This window comes from Diadema setosum, chromosome 14 (assembly GCF_964275005.1).
Source record: "Diadema setosum chromosome 14, eeDiaSeto1, whole genome shotgun sequence".
Lineage (NCBI taxonomy): Eukaryota > Metazoa > Echinodermata > Echinoidea > Diadematoida > Diadematidae > Diadema > Diadema setosum.
The window spans coordinates 38,301,602-38,326,779 of NC_092698.1; the positions used below are offsets into that span (position 1 = coordinate 38,301,602).

Here is a 25,178-nt window from a genome sequence, read left to right on the forward strand (position 1 = left end):
GCAATACGTATAGCCTCCGCTCAAACCGGACTGCATTTTAGTGATGATAAACAAACCACGTGTACTAACTTTTTTTTTTTCCCTCTGCAAACTTTGTCCAGGCTGACCAACGCTTGTGTCGATGCCTAACACATATCAATACTTATTCGTTTTCACACTTAATTGACTTTTGGAGGGGAAAGTTTGTTTGAAAAGAAGCAGTTCTGTTTACTTTAGAAGCAAACAGTAAAGAATTGATCAAAATTTTGTATAAGGAAGTTAAGAAATTGTGAAGTTTCGCTAATTTTCACAAAACAACTTATGAAAAGACAATTATGAATATGCAAATGCGTGAGCTGATGACCGCCTCACAACTTGCCATATATTTTGACAGCAAAAACTTGAAATTTGAACTTTTTATTTTAATGCGATATTATTATGCCATAGGCCTATAGTCTCAAATCTTGATACATCGGATTATTCTGATAGTCAGCCACGAATAACATTATGTTTTGAAAAATTGAATTTTCGTCATTTTTCCCCCCATTGCATGACGATCAATGGAAAATTGTGAGGTGATGACATCATCAGCTCTCTCATTTGCATATTCATATCATCTGTATACGAGAAATGTTTGCAGATACATGCAGTGCCAGTATTAACAAGTCTTCACAATTCATATACATAACTTCAATAATTTTGATCAAATTTTGATCAAATTTTTACTGCTGTGCTTGCCCGGCAGGGGTGGATCCAGGAATTCCGTATAAAGGGGGTGGGGGACGGGGCGCCTTTACAAAATCAAAATGGACGCACGTCCTCTCCATTCTTTTCTTGTTATTTCTTTTGTTTTAACACAAATAGGGGGAGGGGGCCCCAGTGCGCCTCCGCCTGGATCCGCCACTGCCCGGGGTGCTTATAATACTTATACTCTTTTCTAATCCTATTAGACTATCATTCTATCAACTGGACTGCAATCCCTTTAATGTAATAGACTTCTGCCGGTTATGACTGTGAAGCATCAGACTCTGTTCCCATTTGTCATTTTAGACTGACAAGTAGGTTTTAGTCGTTGCCTACTGAGTTGGGGAGCATATGCTTTTATCTTAATTTATACCAAGGAGCAGGTCCTTGATTATACCAGGCTTATACCCTACACCGCAAGGAGGTTCGAGAGATGGAGGAGGGAGGTGTAACTGATACATATTATGGAGTGTTAACTCTTCGTAATTCATGCAAACACCCGGGTTTGAATTCAAAGCATTAAAATGGGATGTCTTACATCCCTTCTCTTTGAAATCGTGCTCGACACTGCTCTAGCTGCAAGACGCAGTTCGTGGAGAAGAAGAACGCGTTTCACATTTCACTGAAATACAAGGGTTAGTTATCATTATTTACCGTTACCCCTTTTTATGAAATGCGAATTGGTTTAGAACAGTTTTGGTAAGAAGTCAATGTTATAAACAAACATGAATTTCTGTTTTCCTCGCATACAATGCGCAAATCGAAATGAATTGAAAAATCCTGTCCTCTTAGAAAATTAATATTTTCCATGATACGCACAGTTATTATGTTAGTCTCTATCTTTTGATCTCATGTGATCTTACAAATAGTGTACTCCGCTAAAGCATGTTCTAGCGTGTTTTTCAACTTTTTGCTGTTAAAACTCTCAGTTTTACACTTCATTTTGATTCGCTGCTCCAATTCCTGGCATCCATATTCAGTGTTGCACCCACAGTGAAAGAGAGCGAACTGCAGCAGGGGGAAATTTTTCCTGATGTGAGAGAGCGCTAGCCCTGATTACTTATGTTCTCTATTGTCAAAGCACATGGGTAACATCAGTAGATAAGCGTATAACTTCTCGGAGATGACTTCAAAGGAGAGCAGTACAAAATGTACTTTATAGTTGTATCTCCTTCTCGAACGCCTCCCTGTTCCCCCCCCCCGCCACCTCCATGCAAAGTGAAGACGCACACGCGGATCAAGAGATGACAGATACCACGATTTAGCCAATCACATTGCCCTGAATATTCATTTTCTTAATCTTTTATTGCAAATTTTGAACAAATTTCCATCACTTACCTGTGTCAAGTTCTGTATTGGAAAATAAACCGGAGTATACCGCCCTCTATTGATATCTACTGCGGGGGAACCCTGAAACATTTTGAATTAAAACATCATGAGACAAAAACAAAACAAAACAGAGTTGCAAGACTTTTGCCATACATGTACATTTCAAGAGAGCGGAGTTTTTATCTTTAAACCTTGAAATCATTCTTCTTTTTTACCCATTTCACACACTATGTCTTCTTTTTTTCAGTCTCTTTTATGATCTCTCTTCATTTCTCTATCTCTCGATCTCACTCCATTTGTTTTATCTTCCTATATCTTAAATGTCATGTTGTTGATTTAGTTTAGATTGAATCATTATTTTACAGTCTTTGTAATCAATTTTGTACAATGTTGCTAATATCCTCTTTCCCCGACAGCAGGAATATCACATGAAAATAAATCAATTTTCTCTTTTCTTCCAATCGTATGTAATATTGTTTATTGTATGACATTTCAGTTAGAATGTTCTTTTTGGCTTTCTCCTTTTTTTTTTTTTTTTTTTTTTTTGGAGTTCGACCAGTTGTGGTAGAAATTCTTATTGCAAATCCTGTATCTACAGGATATAGATTCTGATCAAGCTCAAAACGTGTTTGTTGTTGTTGTTTGTTTGTTTGTTTGTTTGTTTGTTTAATTAGAAATCTGGGTCTGTGTGCATCCGTTCTTTGTTGGTGTCCGTAAGCAGCGGCATGGTGATACAAAGCATATTAATATACAAGAACTGTTACATTTTCCACGCCTAGAAAGTTTCTATGATTTTTGCTGTTTAATTCGAATTACTTTGCTTTTCCGAAATTCAAGGAGTGCCACCCTTTGGTATTTGATTTGATAATGTATGATAACCGATCATTTGCAAACCTCAAGTCAGTTTTTAAGAATGATGATGGTAGTGGTGGTAATGATATTTTTAATGATGGTGTTGGTGTTGGTTGACAATAAAATGTAATACCGACATATAAATCCAATAAAGGAGTTAGATATATCAATATTCATTATGATTTTTTTTTTTTGGGGGGGGGGGGGGGGAGGGGATTGGGACAGAATATTGAACGTGTTACATAAACAAGTGCATGATTATCAAGAGATATCATGAAAAACGAGTTGGACGATCATGGAATTACCATATTGACTTAATATTCAACTTCAAGATTACAGAGTTATGTGCCGTGATAATTCTGATGAAATCATGCAAGTGTGCTCTATTTATATTAATTTCTATGTAATACCTATATGAAACGCATCTATAGTGAGGAAAATTATGTAAAATTCCGAAAAAAAAATCAATAGTCACGTGTACCTATGATTTTCATGCAGTCGCTTCTATCGTTAGTGAGAAGAAATATTTTTCTTTTCGTCATTTACGTGTATGATCTTCAGCGAAGTTAAACTTTTCTGTCAAGGATTGCTCGTTCGAATTCTTCTCCTCCCCGCCCCTTCTCTCCCTTTCTCCTTCTCCTTCTCCCTCCCTCTCTCTCTCTCCCTCTCTCTCTCTCTCTTAAACAGCCCACAACGCCAAAGTGGGCTATCACGGATATTTATGTGTCTTTTTCATTTCATTTAATTTCATTTATTTCATTTCCAACAATGCAAAGCATTTTCATACACAAAATAACACAATATCAATACAATGTAGTAAAAAAAAGTGAAATTTTCAATACTAGGCATCACAAAAGCAGATGAAATTGGATTAAAATAAAAGTTGCAGGAAATGGAGGAGACATGCTGAAAAGCTAAGCTTGTATTTTGCAGTCTCCTCGTGGACAAAATAACTAGGACAGGCTTGATGGAATCAACCTCCTTGGTAGAATTTTGATTTGATGTACTAGTTTATACGTATATTGTTATGTCTGTTGTGATACCATAACATGAAAGACGTGATTTGTTGTCTTGTGATTTGGTCTTCCATGTATGCAGTACGACATTCTATCAGCTGTGAAAACCATTAATATTATTGTGAGCATCTGATTTGACCTAATAACTTATTTAGGGCTTTGATTTATTCGCCTCTTGTTCTCTTTTTGACGCGCTCGACCTTTTACGAGCACGAACTTTCTGGTAGCATGACATATTAGAGAGCGTACGAATATACAATTTTACTTTGCCTTGAGAGTTTCCGGTTAAAACTATTGGCAGAGGTGACTCCAAAATAGCACTATATTCACCGAGGGGCGCAGCCCTAAGTGAATAGTTATTTGGAGGCGCCGACGCCCATAGTTTTAACAAAAGTAAATGAATAAATAGATAAATAAATAAAAGATAAGAAATAAAAATAGAAATTAGGCAGAGTACTATTTGTTTTTATATTTTGGATAAAAAAAAAAGAAAAAAGGAGGAAGGTGTGAGGCCAGAAGTCGTATGGTGGATGCGATGTTGTGGAGGGATACATTGGCCGTACGAAAGCTTCATGACGTCACAATTGTGCTATTAGAAAATGTAACATTTTACAGAGTGCCGGTACAAAGCAGTGCGCAATGACAGAATTGTTTTGTGATGTCATAGCAGCTTGTTAGAAATGTTTACATTTCACAGAGTGCCGGGGTGTTGCGGGGTAAAGCAGTGTGCGATGTCAGAATTGCTTTGTGATGTCACAACTCACAATTGTTTTGTTAGAAAATTGTATCTTTTCACAGAGTGACCATGCGAAGCAGCGCACCATGTCAGAATTGCTTTGTGGCGTCACAATAGTTTTGTTAGATTTGTTACATTTCACAGTGATGGTACAAGTACGAAGCAGTGCGCGATGTCAGAAATGCTTTGTGATGATGTCACGATTATTTTGTTAGAGATTGTATCCTATCACAGAGTGACGGTCCGAAGCAGTGCGCGATATCAGACTTGCTTTGTGATGTCACAATTGTTTTGTTAGAAATTGTATCATTTCACAAAGTGACCTAACGAAGCAGCGCACGATGTCAGAATTGCTCTGTGACGTCACAATAATGTTTACATTACACATCAGTGACGATACGAAGCAGTGCGCGATTTCAGTATTGCTTTGTGATGTCACAATTATTTTGTTAGAGATTGTATAATTTCACAGAGTGCAGTGACCATACGAAGCAGCGCACGATGTCAGAATTGCTTTGTGATGTCACAATTATTTTGTTAGAGATTGTATAATTTCACAGAGTGCAGTGACCATACGAAGCAGCGCACGATGTCAGAATTGCTTTGTGACGTCATGATTGTTTTACATAGTACATGCATTAGAAATAGTTACATTTCAAAGAGCGACGTACGAAGCAGTGCGCGATATCAGAATTGCTGTGTGATGTCACAATTGTTTTGTTAAAATTGTAACATTTCAGAGTAAAATGTTACATTTTTTTTGCTACAATTGTAACATTTCACAACTGTACGAAGCAGTGTGTGCGATGTCAAAATTTCTTTGTGGTGTCATTTCTTTCTTTTTTTTTTTTGTTAGAAATTGTTCAACTTCAGAGTGACGGTACAAAGCAGTGTGCGATGTCAGAATTGCTTTGTGACGTTACAATAGTGACATAATTTAGCACATGCAAGTGGAAGTAGTAGACCCTACGTGTTTGTAAAATGTCGTCATAAAAAAGACGTCATTTTGCAAATAGTACGCCATGGAGTGTCAAACATGCCAACATTCTGGCATAGCTGAAAATACCTACAATCACTTGAAGCTCTTTCAACCAATCACTAGAGGATGAATTTTGATCAAAAATATAATTACACATAGCCTACACCTCAAGGGCCGGCTAGCTAGCAACGACTCGTAACTGTCATTAGTAAGAGCGCCCTCACATCAGTCATAATAATTTCAACCCATCATGAATGAATACATGCCTTCATGTTATCATGTTGCATAATGTGAAGGCTCTAGTGTAGAGGTAGCGATATTGGCACTGGTGCAGATAGTGTCAGTCAGTCGGCGTCAGATGTACAATAGAAGCAAGTATGAGGAACATGAGTGACAGTGACACTTCCAAGGGTCATGCTTCGTCCATGGTCAGCTGCTTTTGACTGGAGGGGTGGCGCTATGAAGCGGAAGAGCCCACACGTCAAATAGTTCGATGCTCCATTCGCGCGCTGAGTTACCATTTGGCAATGTCGAGGTCAAGTGTTCGCCACACCACCGGCCGAAGGTCTTTGTATCCCTCCTCACTTCATAAGTCGTTTGGACAGTCTGTATTGTGCGACGAAGAACTACGCTTGTTAGTGGACATTGGAAGATTATGGAAAAAATACGATTTTGACTGTGGAAAACAGCCTGCATGGCGATGCAACGTTGTTATCAGCAACCGTGGATTATATTCCTGTGCAGTGTGATACTAGGAGGTGAGGTTTTGCCGTTGTTTTGTATGCAATGTGTGTTGTGTGCGTATGTGTAATAGTGAGTGTGTGCGGACAGTTTGTTTGGCCTGCACAACAAGGCCGAGGTTGTTCTACGACATGGCTATTGCACAGTGACCGTGTGGCGCACAAACGAAGGCCACTGTGTAATCACTCGATCGAGCCAGCTCCATCACGGAGTATCGCAGTTCGATCAACCTGCGTTCTTGGGTTAACCCGGCCCTGTGTGAGATAACCAGCTAGCCTGATTCTATTCTACAGAAAGTGAGGGGCTTGCCCATCAATACTTTTCTGATTGATGTAGAAAATTCTAATGCTTATCAACAAAAACAATTTTGACACTTTCTAGTATTTTCTTCTTCAGATCTCTAACTACAAGTTATCTAACGTTAGATTCTTGAAATTGACAGCCAAATACTACTAGTATCTTGGTCAAATAGACACCAACCTTCAGCATGGAAACATGGTATTGCTAGGATCCCTGACATTTGGCTTCTGCTCAGGTCCAGCTCAAATGTTGGAGGATGAATTGATGGCATAGTGTATGTCATTGTGGCATGCTATGGAAATGTGTGGCTTGTGCCATTAAGGACGCAGATAACATCCTAAAAAACTGTAGAATGTCTAGATTCTAAACTAGTAGTACCCGGCTACTTAATCTACATGACCCAGTTGCTAAATGCGACGGGGCTGTACCAGGGTGGTCCACAACACAAAGTGAACATGGCTATTGCATTGAGTTTTGATACTTGACATCACTTTTGTCACCTCAAACTCATAAAGACAAACTTCATTAATTAATTAGACTTCATGTCCATGTTATCAATAATGACATACACAATTCACAACTTACCGAAAACCAAGATTATGCAGCGTGTGCGAAGCTGCACCTTTTTTTGTCGACAGTGCAGCTGTGTTTTCTGTGTAAAATCTAGTTTGTATTCTCATATACAGTGATGTAAGTCATAAATGATATTGTGCTTGTAAAAGTGTAAGACTGAATGGCTCCTCTGCATAAAGATTGTTGGAAAGTTGTAACTCGAAGGTGATATTACATTGAAATGTCAAAAACAGCTAAAGAAGTGTGTCCTGTTTAAGACAGGTATTGTATTTAAGCTGTTATTTTCGCGAGGTTTTAATTTTCGCGATTTGCAGTTGGATCGTGAATTTAACAACACATGAAATTGTCTCCATGCGCTTTGTTAACAGCATTAACTAATGTAAGTGTCGGCGTCGATTCGCGAAAAACAACATCTCGCGAAAATATCTATGACCTCGTCATTTGCGAAAATATCTGTATGCGAAAATAACGGTGTATACAGTACTCTGTGGGTATAATGATACATTTTCAACTTCTAATAGTTGAGGTATAACTAGACCAAATAACTGCGACAAAAATACAAATGTAGACCCAGACTGAGGTCATTGTCTTACACCATAATAATTCATGCAAAATGATTTACCTGCAATCTGTATTTTTGGAAGTCTTTTTTTTTTTTCTGTATTGCAGGATGTGTGATAATGTTATTATTCTGGTTTTAAAAATAAACGTCCTTATGCTGGCCACAGTTGTAGAAAAACATGAGAAAGTATGATATTGATGTGATTTGTTGTACAAAATCATCAAAGAGCAAGTAAAGGTGTACTGTGTCTTGAGCTTACGTGTGTATACAGAGCTCTGCATTTTCTCTGGTAGTGGGCAAAAGTGATGAGTGCAGTGCAGGCAAAGGTTGATTTTGTGTACCTACTGTAGGTAAATGTCAAGGGCCACTAAAAATTGATGTTAGGCTACCAAACTTCCAAAAACATTATCATTTGCTTGCTGAATTTGGCAACCTATATTCAAAATGAATTTTTATACAATGTACATGCTTTTATTTTGGTTCATTTCTTTTTTTGGGCCATTGGAATTTCAAATAAAATTTTTAGTGGCCTGAATGGGCTACCAGAGAAAAGGTTTACATAGAGCCCTGAAATCATCACCAAAACATTGATTTTACACATAACATTAATAAGAAATGATCAGCAGTTACAATTGTACATTGATATCTACCCTCTGTTGTTGTTTTTTTTTTTTTCCTGTGGCTTATTTTTAAAAGTTGGCTGGCCTGAGATTTAGATTCAGCATACTATTGTCTATTATAGTTTTTCTAAAGTTCATTCGCTACAAGAGAAAATGTGACAAATTTATTTGTCCTGGCAATATATTTGTCCTGTGATACAAACAAAGTATAAGTGGATTTAAATGATGAGGATTTAGTATGTAATGAACTCTACATTCAAACCTTTAAGAGAAGAAATATAAGTGCTGCCTGTAACGTGTGATGAGGTTCTTCCTATTGTACATGTACCAGTCTTTCAAATCCAATGAATCATAACTTTGAAAGTTTAAGATAGATCTGTACCTCCATGAGAGACAGGAAGGCTACTTTGTTACTCACTGTGACTAAGTTTTGACTATGACAGTGATGAGGTGGTACTGGGTGCAAGCTGCTCTCCTTCAACCACACTGTTCACACTCACTGAGTTTATTGGATCCATAGAAACACATTTTTCATGAGCCTTTTAGATTTCTTGTGTCAGCTGTACTCAAAGTTTGAGCTCTGTCCTGAGACAGTATTTGGCAAAATGATTTTAGACTGTTTCAAAATGTTTTTAGGTGTATCAGCTTCAAGACTTACTCTGATGGGTTTGATGAGTGGAATAAGTATCATTGTCATTTTTTTCCATTCAGTGTAAAGCATATCGTCAATTCCAGAGATTAGATAATCAGACAACTGATATACAGTAGTATCTATGACACAAGATATTCAGCTGTGCATGTCGATGCCAATAATGGGTCATTTCCTCAACCTTCTATGAAATTATGTTATGCACAGTATTATTGCCATTAGTGTTTTTCACGGAATGATAAATTGCATGTCTTGCCGCTAATACCGTGGCTTGTGTTTATTAACATACGGATTATAGTAGAGATTCTTTCCCCTTAATCAGGAATTATGACGGTTGCTTCTGCTCTTCAGTAATGCCAAATAAGCTCTGCAATCTTACAACATATGTGTATGATACAGTACAAGGCAATATTGCTATCAAGAAGCAGTCATGAGTTGGCTTAGCAGTGCGTCCTAACAAGCCTGGAAAGATTGCTGTACTGTTGCCAATTTTTTGTCACAAGAAAGCATCTGGAAGATACCATGTTTGGCATTGTGGTTTGAAGTGATGCTTACTCATATATGGGCAAGCAAGGAGGAGTCAAAGCCATAGTCTTACTCATTCAACAAACAACATCTACAAATGTCTTGCTGAATCTGTCAAAGATGTTACCATTTGAACGCAATGAGAGAAATATATACTGTATAAGCAGTTATTTTTGTGAGGGTTTAATTTTTACGAATTTTGGGAATCACAGCTGGATCGCGAATTTGACAGCATGCGAAAATGTCACCATACACTAGGGTAGCAATGCATGTAAATTTGTGAAAACAACATCTCGCGAAAATGTCTGTGACCTTCTATTTCCCGAAAATATGTGAAAATAACAGCTTATACAGTAGACAGCATTGTAAATCAAAAAGGATTGTTACTGTAAAAGTAGAAATTTTTGTGCATTTTGCGCAACTAGAAATTTGCGCGAAAACAAGAGCATGCAAATATTCTTGCTTGCCATATGTTCAAGTAATTGATATCTTGATTCTCCTGAATTAAAAACATTCAAAACTCATCTTACCTGGCCGAGCATGAAAAATTACTCATGTAAAAATAACCACGTATACTGTGCATGTACAGTATTGAAAATCTAGGATTTGAATGGAGAGAATCATTTAGCAATTCTTATAATATTATATTACTTGAAAGGGATATTTGAAAATTACCCTTTAACATTTCTTCAATCATGAACAACACGTTTCTTGTACAACTGTATAGGCCCTTCATGATTCAAAATGTCCCATCTTCCTGAATATGTGCCATTTTTCCATGGAAAACAACAACGAAGGCCCTATGTGTCAAAAGGGATAGTGTATAAGATTATCATGTTGAGCTGATGTTCCGGTTGACTTAGGAAAAAGACATTCACATACAATGTATGGCAATAGGCCCATAGGCCAATACAATGAACTTGCAACTGGGTTGTGAATTTTCAGTTAGTGAACTGCTCAGAACAAGAGGAGGAAACATCCTTGATAACCAAATCGTACAACATTTATGTCTCCATTTTTCCATGTACCTCATCAAGCTCCAAAAAACATAGTGAAATATCAGGCTACAAAGTCATTGTGGAAAATGCATCCTGCCATTCATTCCTCATAGGTTGTGAACTTATTTCAATTCCAGGAGGAAAAGCATAAAGTTTGCCTTTATCTTTGTGATTCTCGACAAATTTGTGGTAGCAGCACATTTTGATTTTAGATGACATCAGTTTGATTCAGCACCTTTGCACTTAGATTTTTTTTTTTACTGCCGGTAACAGGCATGTGTGCTATAAGAAAATTAGTTTGTAGTCAGTGGGTATGAAAGGGAGACTACCGGTACTACTTCATAATGATAAATTTTTGTTAGCCATGACCCCTTTTACCTCCAGAAGCCAAAACACATACACACACACACACACACACACACTCACTCACTCACTCACACCAGGGAGGTTCACCTCCCTGCTCACACATAGCATCCAGCACATGGAGCTGAGAATTGCTCAGTGAAGCATGTACTATGCAGTCATGCTGTAAACACACTTACACACATACACACACAAGCACCATGCTGCATGTACGGTGTACATTGATTCGAGCATGCTGTCATGCACTCATGGATACCTGTGCTCATAGGACACACACACAAGGTACATTGCACAGGACCACTGCTGGGACTCTGCTCTTCCATGCTGTGACATGTGTTTACATATTAGCTGCCTCCAAATGCCTTATTCACATAATGTGATCCACCACTGCTTCTCATTCATACCCGCATGAGTCATGCTGTTTGAAAGAATGTGGCCGTGGAGCAGAATAGCACTTGAGAATGCACTGTCCTACATTTTGGTGTTTGCATGTGTGCCAGGTTGTGTGTTTGTGTTTGTGTTTGTGTTTGTGTGATGTTTTGACTGGCAGTTGTGTATGTTTGTGAGTGTGTAGGTCTGTTTGTCTAAGTGGATTGTTGCACTGTTTTTATTGGGGCAATATTACAAACATAACATTGTCAGCACACCATATTACTTTGGAAATAGACCTTTAGATTGTAAAGATATCAGGCATCTTTACAATATACAAAAGACACTTTATCATGATCTTTCCCATCTTCAATTGTACATGTCCATGGAATCAAACAAGTTCAGGAAGATTAAACTACACTGTACAGCGCATTCCATAATTTTCTTGAATGTGATATATCATGAATTAGGACTTAAAAGACAATTTCATGTTTTAATTTGCAATAGAGAGCTGCAGCAAGGACATGATAAATGAGTTATCCCCTTTTAAGAAGCAGTGTCTGATTTTTTTCCCCTTGGAGAAGACTACATTTCATTTTTTGTTATTGGGCTGTTGGTAATTTTGCAATCATTCATCTCACAGAGTTGCAAAACTAAAATCAAAGCAACCAAAATGCATGTACAATACAGTATGTACATACAGCATGCGTACATGATGTGAAAGCCTAGTACAATGCAAGTAAATTATGCAAATTTTGCAAGTATGGCGCATTTGATATTGGTCACAAAATTTGATGGGATGGTAGAAGCTTTCTGAGCAACATGTGTTTTTGGTACACCAGCCAGTTGATGTTGTTTGCATTGCTAAGACTAAAAACAATTAGAATATTGTTTTAATGCCCTTTGAATCTTGCAGCTTTTGTTTAGTGATCTGGCAAGCAGATGCAACATTTCATAATAAATTCATCATAAAGCTGAGCAGAGAAAAAGCAAGATGATTCAGCTGTACATGTTACATTGAAGTAGCACAGCATCAGAATGCTTCAAATGTGAAAATCTATCAATCAGAATAGACTCTTCTTGTATCAAATGAGACAAGCTGCTCCTGTTAAAATTCCTTGCATTGTAATTGCATGTTAGTTTATATAACAACTAGATCACATTTCATTTTTATCATTAAATGCACTTGCAAGTGATGGTCACTTTAAATTGCAAGCCCAAGCAAGCAAACCGAATGGATACAGCCTTACATTGTATGTGCAGTGACACAGCATCAATCAGTATTGAGTACATTGTAAGCCTACTTTTAGTCACTGAATGCTAACTTTGGTTTATGTCGTCATGATTTAATGCTGTTTGGGAGATGGATTAGAATTGATAGTGCAAATGTTTGAGTGCATGTTATGTGTGTACTGTGCTGGAGTTCATAATGAGATTGATCCCAGTCAGCGAGAAATGTTCCTTCATTCACTGTCACGAATCTGGGCCTTCAGTGTAGATACAAATCGTTACTCAGCAAATGGGCAGATGTCTGGCATGGCCCCTGCCTGCTTATCTGCAGTTCCTACCAGACTGTGAGTGGTAATTGAATTACCAGCAGATCCCACTGGTTTTCGTGGAAGAAGGTCTTGTTCTATGATCAGTTCTGTTGCTAGTAAATTGAGGGAAGGAGAAAGGGGGAGGCCATCTACCCAGACAGCAACCGCTCAGGCGATGACAGTCTTCCTCCGTCCTGGGCCCCTCTCTTTCTCAGGGAGATGGATCCAGCGATTAATTTTGATTAATTTGAGTCATTAAGCGCGGAGGGAATTGTCAGGCCGGATCCGTACTACTAATTCATTACGAAGATGTTGGAAAACATTTCTGAACATGGTTGATCACATCACACTTTGACTTTAATTTTGCATTACTGTATTCCTAACTGTGCAGATGAGCATAATTCCATTGTAGGCTGGAGAAGAGAGCATGAAATGGAGAGCTGTGAGATTGCTTATTAAAATTTGTTTTATTCTTTCTTACAATCTCAGTTTCATTGTTCGAAAAGAAAACCGGCATATGATTGAAAATAAAGTTTTGCTTGAATTTTACAGTATCATGAAAGAGAGAGAGAAAAAAAGAAGAAGAAGAAGAAGAAGAGGAAAAAGAAGACAATGACAGGTTATTGGAGGCTCCTGGAAGATGAAGACAGTGATGATACTAATAATATTCAATGATAATGGTGATGCATGCAACAGCAACAACAAAGCAACAACAAGAAGGCAACAACAACAACGCTTTTTTTTTTTGGTGCAGTGCCATCTTCACTAGGACCCCGTTTACAGTGCGAGGCTCGGCCGCGGCCGAGCCGCGGCCGAGCCCAGCCCCGCTTCAGTGTAAACGCGCAAAAGGCCAAATGCGAGGCCAAAATTGGCCTTGCATTTGGCCTCGCTCTGGAGGTGGTCTCGGCCGCGGCCGAGCCCTGCCTCTTCTTGGTGTAAACGCAAACTGGGCCAAATGCGCGGCCAATTGCGTGGCCAATTTTAGTCTGGCTTCCAAACCCTCTGCCTGTATCTTTCGCTATTCAGGATATTAACCCCCTCAACGTCGAAAACTAGTATAGTTTAAGGTGGTTTTGTCCTGCAAAGGATTTTTTTCCTTCGGCAAAGGCCTTTGCCCGAACGGCGACTTCGTCGCCACGGAATTCATTTGGCAAAGGGTCTGAAAACCAGACAATACCAAATTGCGTTTGTTTACAAGCAGAGCGCCACTACGACAAAATATTGAAAGGTTTGAATCAAAAGCGCGGCCGAGCCCAGCAGTGTAAACGGACAAAATTGCGAGGCTCGGCCGCGCAATTGAGGCCGGACTCGGCCACGGCCGAGCCGCGGCCGAGCCCGGCCCCGCACTGTAAACGGGGTCTTAGACCCTGCCATTACTGCTATTAAAGCTTTTAGTGTTCCACAGTGCCAATGTTTTCATCTCTGTTTAGAGGGGACATCATGGATGAAACACAAGGACACACTTGTGTAAGCGCGTCAGGTTTTAAAGGAGACCTCCAGATGATTTTCAAATTTTTACATTTGAACATATATAAATTAGTTATACTGGGTACAGAGTTTCAGGATTTATGATGATTGGGATGAAAAATAAGAATGTTTTCGAAGTTTATAACAAATTGCAATGAACAAGGATGATGACATGGCAGCCTCACCATAAGAATGCATGAGATGTGGCTCAAGGAAGCAGCTCAAAAGAAGAAGGCATGCATAGATTACACACAGGTGAGCTTGCAAGCATGCGGTATTGTAATGGAATGACACTGCTACATTTCTGAGATATGTGAGGCTCCCATGTCATCATCTTTGTTCAGTGTAATTTGTTTAAGGTTTTTGAAAGTACTGTTTCTCTGCTCAAGAACCACAAGAAATTCTACAAATCTATACATGAAGCTGTTGATTTATGTACTACATGATGTGAAATTATGAAAATCGTCCGGAATGCCCCTTTAATCAACTCAGGAGCACTGGTCTTGGAGCAAAGCTGTTTCATTACTTTGATGCTCAGTGCAATACATCATGTACATTGTAGCTGCGTGTTGTATAAGAGGTGAATTATGAAAAAAAGAAAGAAGATATAGTGGTACAAGTGGGTGTAATTTGAAACAAATCTAATTGATATGAGCATTGATTGATCTTGAAATATGCAATTTACATTAGTTTACAGTATAGGCCCTAGATGTATCTATAGTCACCTTTATAGCCACAAAACAGTGGCATAGAGGTTAAGAGTAGATTGGTATTTCCGGAGCACAACACGCCCGTAGCGTGACGCCTTTAGGTGTGAAATCATGTGAAGCTGTGGTCACATAATGTTTAATCACCAGCCCCAAGCCTTGTGCAGCATGTTATCACAAGACAGAGAATACAGCTACAGTTCTAGCTAGCTAGCAGTCTTGAACACAAAACCATGAATTTGCTGCAGCTTTGCTTAATTTTAATATAATTTGTTCATTAGTAGATGGTATGGCAAAAAGAACGACTTAGTCATGTGACAGCATCACAAAAAATTATCTATAGTAGTGCAGTGTAGATCCTACATGTACATAAAATCTCACTAATTTTCTCTTTTGTACAACATGATTGCTTTTTTCAGAGTGTTCTAGGGCATGCTCTTTATTACCTCTCCTATTCATCAAACGGTAAGAATGAAAGTATAGGAGTTCAGCATTTACTAATAAAGATGTAGCTTCTTAGTCTTATTTGAAGGCTAAACATACATGTAAATATGTGTACCTAAAGTGCATTGACTTGATGATGATCAATTATTGTCATTATGCACGTGAACAAATGATCAAATGATATCAAATTACTCTCTATGTCCGGGTGTGCAGTGAATCCCCCCCCCCCCCCCATGCTATCACAAGTTGCTTCTTTTTGTTGGATTGCTAGTGTTGCACTGGATGCGTTTATTGACTCACTTCTTGCGCACAATTAAGGTTTCCAACAAATTTCAGGGAGTTTTGGGCATTTGATAAGGGCATTTGATAAATGCAAAGCTGTTATGATTATTATATTAGAAATGTGTTTCTGAAATGCCGGAAAAAAATGTGATCGCAAATGTGTTTGAGCCAGAAATGCATTTCAAGTTGCTAAACGCAAAGTCATTTTGAAACATGTTTGTGTATAGCTCTGACCTGCCAATGCCAACCACTGCGTACTACACATCTCCATTCCTCGGGTCAAGCTGCGTAATGGAGCTGCGCCATGACAAGGCCTCCCAATTGACTCAAGATAAATGCAACAACTCGAGAAACTCGTTTTATAGTGGGTATTGAAACAGGTTTCAAACATGGGAAAGTTGATTAATGCAGCCAAAGTGTGATAGTGGGCTGCACTGTCCATGGATTACAAAATCAGTGTTTGTAAAACAAGTTTTGGTAAATATAATTACACATAAATTATTTAAAACAAAAACTTTAGTTCCTGGATACTCACACTTAGAGTGAATAATGTATGAAGAGCTGAGAGCTCCATTCACAGAGAAGGCTTGATAAAATACTAGAAAGGCTTAGCAGATATGATTGACATTACTGAGAGTGATAACAACAAGCATCAACAGGCAATAATTCAGCTATATTTCATTGCTGTCATATTATGCAACCTTTGCTGGTGGACACATTACCGAAAAGTGCAGACCACAGGGTACATACCTATTTAACAGATTTTAATACTGTCAAGAATTTCCATGCTTTTTGATTGAGTGATGTTATCTTCCATGTAACCGGTCATTTGAGCAAAAGAATTATTGCAAAAAGCTGGTGCACATGTGCATCCATGTACACATTAAATTGAATGAAACTGTGTAGGATACACATGATTTTTTTTTTTTTCACTGTTTATCATTTTCACTTGTTATACTTTTCTTTTCTTCAGTGTTTGACTCTGCATTTTGTGTAACCATCTGAAAGATATCTCATGATAATGTATTTCAGCCCAGTTGCATCAGCTCAGAACGCCTAGCTTAGTGGAAACCTTTGTGAGATGTGTAGCTCCGTTATGCAATAGGCATTAACAGTGGGGCCCTCATTGGCATACAGGATTTCAGTCTACAGTTATCTGTTCGAAGGGGTTCCCATTTCTAACTCGCCAAAGATGCCTCTTTGTAATTCTTTTAACTAATCTATTCAGTAATATTCCAGTTGGTGCATTGATCCCTTCTGCTAGCCCCTCTCCCCATAAATTCCACTCGCACCTTAGCACTATTCATGGAGAGAGAGTTAAGCCATTTGCTAAGGCAGTGGTGGCCTCTAAGGGGAAAAAAGCTATTTGTCCCTGCTTTCTGCACACAATTGAACTTGCCAATACCCCTGAATCACTCTGCCACACCAGGGGGTTGAGAGCACTATCTTTTCCCACACAAAGGGCTCTATGCAGGGAACATTGTCCGCAGGCCCCTGACCAAGCTAATGCCAGGGACAGGTTACGACATGTTACGTAATCACTCTCTGGAAGCTTATGCAACAGAGGATGTCCAGCTTGGTAATAAACTGATAATGGTCTATCTTTTTTCCTTTTTTTTTTCCTAGGCTGTGGCCCTTTCAAGGGGGAGTAAACACTGACAATGGAAGAGTATGGGAGGGGAAAAATCAATCCTGGCTGAAGAGGATAGGAGATGAGCTTTCTTGCCCATCTGCATGTAACTGTATACTGTCGGTGTCCAAGGGTTGAGGGTTGGTCTGTGGTGGGCAGATTGTATACATCCAGTATAATGAAGTAGGATTGGGAAATGGGATTAGAAAGAGGGTTTCTATTCATGGGGGGGGGGGGGGGTGATTGGATGGAGGTTCTTCAGGAAAAACAGTTCTTGGAAACATTAAAGACAGTTATATTCTACAGAGAAGTATACATGTAATTCTTAACAGTGTTGCTTGATCATCATGGGCTATCTTTTGCACATAGTAGAATGCCATTGTTTATCACCTTGAAAAAAAATCACTTTGTAAGATCATTCGATTCATTGTCGTAAGGTTAATCATGCGTATAAACCATTACAGTTCCACATGATTCTCATATTGACTACAAAGAGAAGTGTCAGGACAGTAAAGCACATGTTTCAATAAAATGTGATACTAAATCAGGAGGTTGCGGTTCAATGTTTCATATTTTTACCGAATGCTCATAAACTGTTAAAGGCAATGATGTCATCACCAGAACATCTACATGCTGTCCGATCATGATGTGCACAGGTATGAATTTAATCAGTCAATGATGCAGTAACTGCAACATATTTCTCTCTGAAAAATTACCCATGCTAGGATATTACAAGACTACAATAGATTGGTTATTATTGATTTCATGTCAAACAAAGAAATTTAGTGAAAGATTGTCAGTTCAGTTGGAGACTTGTGAAATAATGATTACCCCTGCCAATATGAGTGAATGAACAACAAATGTACTAGCACACATTTTATCATCCACTGGAGGACATCTAAAAGGAACAACTTCCACTGGAGGACATCTACATGTACAGGGCATTGTAAAAGGAACAACTTTCTTATCCCCAGTCCACTGTCCACCTGCCGCAATCCACACAAAAATTTAAAACAAGGAATGCATATCTATAGGCTGATAATATTTTAATTCATTCATAACAAAAAGTTGGACCTACATTACAAATAGCAAAGTATCTATATTCCAAGAAACATAATATCATAAGAAAATACATCTTGTGTCATAAATGACTGGAAATGAAAATTGATGAGCTGCTAAAAAGTGAACTTCGATAATGTAGTCCCCTTACTAATGGTACATTACTATGATAGCTTATGCAAAACTTACAAAGTAACCATAAAAACAAAGTAACTGGCACAAAAATACACGTTTGTCATTCTATCACTGGTAACATGATGCACGTATACACACACACTGTTACGACCAAAATCACTCTGAGAATGATCGCACAAAAGAAACAATCAACTAATGTTCAGGCGGTTTATTAACAGTGATATTGTGGGTACAGACTCGTAATCGGTTTTCACATCAGTACAATAATGATCACTATAAACAAATATAAGTCAGTAATGGAATCACTTACTCACTAAATCACGAAATCCCTACAGTTTCCTGGTAGTGTCCAAATACGATGCTTGATGAATGATCCGTGAGGCACCGATGAATGATTCCTTCGACGTAAATCCAGAGGCACAGGTTATAATAGTCCGCGTTATAAATCCAGGGTATAGTCCACGATAGATGTTCACGGCGAAACGCGCAGAATCCAAACGTTGTGACGACCACGTCCAGTTGATGCGTTTAATGATGATTCACTTTATAATGTCCAGCAAGGAATCCAGCCCGTCACAGCTTTGCCGTAATAATGTCCGTTGACACTAAAATATGGAGTCTCTCTCCAATGTAGACAAATTAATTCTCTGCAGGCAAAATGTCTCCCAGGCCTTATCTCCACAAACACAATTTGTATAGCAGGTCAGCAGGTAACACAGGACTGACTATAACAAGTCGCTTCAGAGCCAGAAGTGACGTAACTCTCAGAGCAGAGGTGTTGGGTACTCTGCCTACTGCAGAATTTCTCCTGCTTATATACTATCCATTCACCCCTTTCTAGTACATTCTGTAATTTTCTCCAACCTGGGGCCACATACCTGAATATACTAGCAAGTCCAAATTCCAGGAATCCTGGATGACTCACTGCCTAATATGTGCATAACATCATTGCCAAAATTAACTACCAATCACATTGGGTTACAAGGGCAGTGCCTCACTCAGCCAGCACTTCCTAGAATTTTCTGGAATGGGTTAAATCATTCTAGATTGAGTGAGCTATAATGTATTTCCTGTCACATGCATACATGTACTGTAGCTACATTGTATACCGTGTAGAAAATTCTCCACTGATCTGGTCAGCCTGTATGTACTATATCTATATCATATAGAATGTTCTCCATTAATCTGGTCACCCTGTGTACATACACATTAAACAACCATGCATACAGCCTTGATACATGTACATAACTACTTGTGTGTACATTTGTGACAACACACACTCACACACACACACACACACACACACACACACTCACACACACACACACACACACACACACTCACACACACACACACACACACACACACACACACACACGAGCAGAACAAAATAAAGACATATGTGCAGTCACCCAGTTTACGAAGACTTTGAGACAAAAAAATTCTTACAAGGCATCAGCTATGCGAATTGTTTTGAACTGCAGTGCAGGTATATGAGTATTTTGATGGTAGTATATGATAAAGCTTATTTTACACAGACAGATATAGGGAAAGATAAACAACTCATGTTGAGCGGTTCAACTTCAAGCAAAAACATTTACAAAACATTTTCTCCAAGGATTTTTGTATCTCAGATTGTGGAGACATACTGTCAACCTATTGGGAGAACCATGTGATATGGCAGAGGCATACCAGTCACCATAGTGATATTTCTAGTTCATTACTAATGATGGAACGTGATGGGATGTTCTTTTTGCTCTGTGTGGAATGGATAAAATATCAAACATGAAAATGAACACCATACACAGGAAATGAAAGCAAGGATGTGGTCAATGCATTTTGCATAGAATTTTGAGTGTTTTATATCAACTCAATTCTGGTGCCGAATTTAAGGTTTCCAAACAACTGTAAGGGAGTTTTTAGCAGTTGACAAGTACATGTATGCAAAATGGCTTTGACTATGAGGTGAGGAACAGTGCATTTATGAAATGCTGAAAAGGTGTGATTGCAATTGCGTTTTAGCCAGAGAAGTTGTTCTGATGAGTTGTTTATGCGCAGAGTCATTTTGAAACACGTTTATAGTTTAGACCTGCCTATGCCAACCACTGCCAACAACACACATCTTCTCTCCTTGGGTCAAACTGCGTAGTGGAGCTGCACAAGTGACAAGGCCTCCCAATCAACTCATGACAGAGTTGACAAACCAACAACTGAGAAACGTGATCCAATAGACATTTGCAAGATGCGTTTTGATAGTGGGTATCGAATGTTTCAAACATGGGAAAGTTTGTAAACATAACCTTTTGTTTCAGTGCCTGATCCTTTCCATCTCCAAACAAGAGGGCAGTTCAGATTGTTCATCATCTAATTCCCATCTCCTCCAATCATTAAACCTGCTTGAGAACATTATATCTACACAATCCGCATGTCCTGCATAGCATACAATCAGTGTTGAACACTTGTATGAGCTGTAGGTACTATAACAGACACTGGATCCCTTTGCCATCTTGAGGCTTGTTGCTAGGTACCTTTACCTCCAGCCTGTTGTTGTTAGGGACTAGAAAACAAATACTTCCGCCTTTCACTGAAAAAATAGGTGACAAAGGTGATGGTGATAAAAATGGAGGTAGTCATGCATTGAAGTCTCTGTGGGTAATACAATTTCAAAAAAAGGAAAAGAATACAGTAAATAGATGGTGGGACACAGTTCACTAGAGCAGATGTCCATTACATCTACTGTTTGGACTGCAAATGGCTTCCAGGGGGTACAGAAGCTACCTCTAGCAGCACATTGTCGAAACTGTTTAAGAATGCTTTTGTCAGCAGTAATAGCATTACTCAGTATCTCTAGCCACTGTTGAGTGTTATGGTAGTCTGTGGTCAGAAGTCCCATATTTCCTCCCTGATACCTAAATACTGTCAGGTTCCACCACCTCGCACTTTCATGTGGGAGTAGGAAAGAATTGGTAGTTTCTATTCAACGTTACATATTGACACGTTTGTGCTGTACATAGTCTCTTGTTTGGAAACTGTGAAAGCATGTGTACATTGTAGCCATGTCACCTTGTCAGAAGACTTGTGCAATATCTTGATGGTGGTTGTAAACTCTATACTACGTCTGAACCAGATGTGCATTCGAAATTGAGTGTCCGCAGCATTTTATTTTTCTAAACCATCATGCAATATTGTGCATTGATATTTTTTCTGGTAATTGCATTATATGTGTACATATTTTACAGAAAGGATAGCATGAAAAGTTTTGTAGTGGAGATGCCTGTATTTTGAGCATTGCCTACTTCAGCACAAACCCATTCATGGAAGGTACATGGGGAGTGTATCAGAAAAGCATACTTACACGTAGATGTCAAATTATATTCCTGTCGGGCCACGTCGGGCCACCAAAATTTCAGAAATGAAGAATTTGGTGGCCCGATTGGGCCACCAAAAAAGGTCAGATGTTTGCCTTTGGGCCACCAAAAATAAAAGTTAGTGTGGAGCCCTGTTTTAGGGCATGTGCATAAATACACAGATCTGCAAAATCATAGATGATTGAAGTTCACCACATTTAGCCTATTGCAGAATATCATTCAGAAGAAAAATTGTACTTTCATAGTAGTCCCATGAGACTGTTTTATCTTCAGGTCATTTTCACTTGCTTTGGGCTCATTTGGAGATTTGTTTTTATTTTATTATTTTTTGTTGTTGTCATTACTCACTGCAGACAGCTCTTCAGCTGAAACCTCTGATCACATATACTGTACCTCTGATACTAGAGATCTTGAAGTGTGAAATACTTCCCTTGTAGGATTTGTATTGTAAGAGAAATGGCACCCCCAATGACCAAGTGGAGTATCCTGATATGGACTGAATGCTCTGGTAGTAGGTAGATTGATCTATACGTATCTATAGAAAGGAACACAGTGTGCTAAAGTACACTGTGTTCCATTCAGTGATTTACATGTAAAAGAGCATACAGTTATGCTTTTCAATCTGTGTGTTTATTTCATCTGTTTCATTATAGTGTTCACTTGTATTCAAATGCTTGCATTGAAATGCTCCTGCATACCTCAGTGAACTCATCAAGCCATATCATTCTGTTCGTAATCTCCATTCAGAATCAAGAAATCTCCTTTCTGAAATAAGTATCAAATCCAAGACATTTGGTGATATGGCTTTTGGAAAAATGGTGTCAATGTTATGGAACAGTCTCCCCTCAGCTTTAGATGTATTTCACAGATTTGATTAATTCAAATATGTGTTGAAGACTCATCTTTTTGATAATTGTTAATTTTATGTGAACATGGAAATACTTGGATGATTGTGCTTCCATGTGTACATACATAGAGACTATCCTTATGGTACTATGCATTCTACGAACTGATTATTATTATTTTTGGTAATTTGAATGTTAGCTACTTATTATTTTTGTCTCTCTTTTCTCTTTCTCCCTCCAGGCACATTCGTCTGTTCTGATATTGTCGTAGAGAAACCTCAAGATGTGATTGCATTCAGAGAAGAGCCCCTCGTGTGGGACTGCAGTGTCCAAGCGACATCGAACAATTTAACATACGAGGTCGTGTGGGTCTTCGATGGCCATGTGATAAACAATGCCACGGGTGCGCACAAGTATGTGCATGCTAACGGGTCTTTGTACATAGCTTCGGTGGAAGCAGAGAGAGACCAGGGGAAATACAGGTGCTGCGCGAAAAATGTAACAGGGATTTTGTGCAGTCAGGAAGCACTTCTAAATATTGCTGGTGAGTACAATGACTGAATAATGCTCTCTCAACTTTGATTTCCTCCACCTTCACAGATGATAACATGTGCAGAAGTTGTTTTACTTTTTTTTGTATGTCACGTCAACTTTTCAGATTCAAATTGTACATTGTGTCATGTATAAAATAATATGTAGACACAGAAATTACTTATAGACCTTTTCTATAGATACATCACTAGTAACCACGAATAACCCCAAATAATTCTGCTCACATACAAGTCTTTGATTAAAACAGAAATGAAATATTGCATCATATTTGTGATGATGTTGTGAGGTTAGTGAAGGTCAAAGAAAGTAGTCACTAGGTAATGTTAAAATATAGACATTGCAGAAATTGCTGAAATACAAGAATTGGCATCAGTTTATCACTTTGATTTTTGACAATGATGTGTGATGATGAAGATTATTTCATTGATGCCTGCAGGGGGAAAAATGGTCTAGCAACTTTTGATGTCAAAGCACACAACAAGCATGAAGGATAATACTCCTAAGGTAGACTCTGACTGAGCAACTGGGAATATGGAAAGCTCAGAGAGCATTTCTATGAAACCCTGATAGCGAGTAGATTTACACTGAACAAATGCAAGATAATTTTAGCAGTGATGCATATCAAATAGTTTTTCATCCTCATGGATACATTAGGGATTTGATAAATTTATAGATGTTATAAGGGGTGTGAGGTGACTCAGTCGATAGTGTATCTGCCTTTCATTTGAATGGCTTGGCCCAGGTGCAGGTTCAAACCCAAGTGAGACTTAAAGAGGAAATCCTACCCGAAAATAAATAAATTCAAAAAGAAAGAGAAAAATATTCCTTCCAGAACGATGAAAAAATGACAAAAAATTGGATAAGAAACGAGGAAGATATGAAATTTTGAAATTTCACATTTTTAAAGAAAACATTTCTTGACCAGTCCTTATGAATATTCAAATGAGCAAGTTGACAATGTCATGCTCTCACAATTTCTTACTCATTTATACATAAATGAAAAAAATCTCTTATTTCAGCTGTATAAATATAAAACTTGCCTTAAAACCATTCAAAATAAAAAAGAACAAAAAAAAAATATGCTAACTCTGATATATCTTGGTATAAGAACATACTTTTACTTGTAATATAGCTAAAAAAAAAATTGAATTTCATACACTGAATGTATGGGCTATTCAGCCAGCTCGTCAGATGGAAAACAAAGCAAAGTTCATATGCTTTCATCACATGATTTACAATCCAAGAAAAACTGTTTAATGAACTATCAATCATTCATGCAGGTAGACATAATTGGCCTCATGGGCATCTGTAAATCATACACCTTTTATTCATTCAGTTTTTACTTTTATCTTTTGAAGTGACAGGAAACCCCATGATATAGAGTAAATCTCATGTGTTCAAAGGCTGTGCTAGCAAATCCAAGTTGTACATCTTGATTGAAGATGAGACTCTTTCCTTATTTGTCAGACATTACCCTCATTCTTATACTCAAATACTATGTGTACACCTTGTAAGTGTAACTTGTTTGTAAGAGATGCAATATTTGCCACACCTGCTTCTGTGGGTTTAAGCATTAAGCAGATTGCAGAGCTTTGTGCCTCAGTTTGAAGATTCAGTCGATATTTGATAAGTCTCCAAGTTATAAGGAGCTGTGGTAATTATCCTAACTGGCTCACTGTCTTATGAGGACCAGTGATTCATGTCATTATCACCTTCTTTATCACAGCAATCAACTACTATAAAATGAGAAACTTCTATGTGCATGAAACTTTCACAAATTTTGTGAGCAGCCAAGATTTGCGAAAGTAAAATACAT

The 25,178-nt window shown here is 38.3% G+C and overlaps 1 protein-coding gene across 1 annotated transcript in view; it reads left to right on the top strand.

Moving 5' to 3' along the window:
- The first annotated feature begins 6,264 nt into the window (after positions 1 to 6,264).
- LOC140238344 (protogenin B-like) overlaps positions 6,265 to 25,178 on the top strand; it is a 90,345-nt gene continuing 71,431 nt past the window's right edge. The window contains exons 1-2 of the mRNA XM_072318277.1: positions 6,265 to 6,393; positions 23,052 to 23,354. Of these exons, the coding sequence (XP_072174378.1) occupies positions 6,330 to 6,393; positions 23,052 to 23,354 (367 nt within the window). The 5' untranslated portion in view covers positions 6,265 to 6,329. The remainder of the gene's footprint in view (positions 6,394 to 23,051; positions 23,355 to 25,178) is intronic.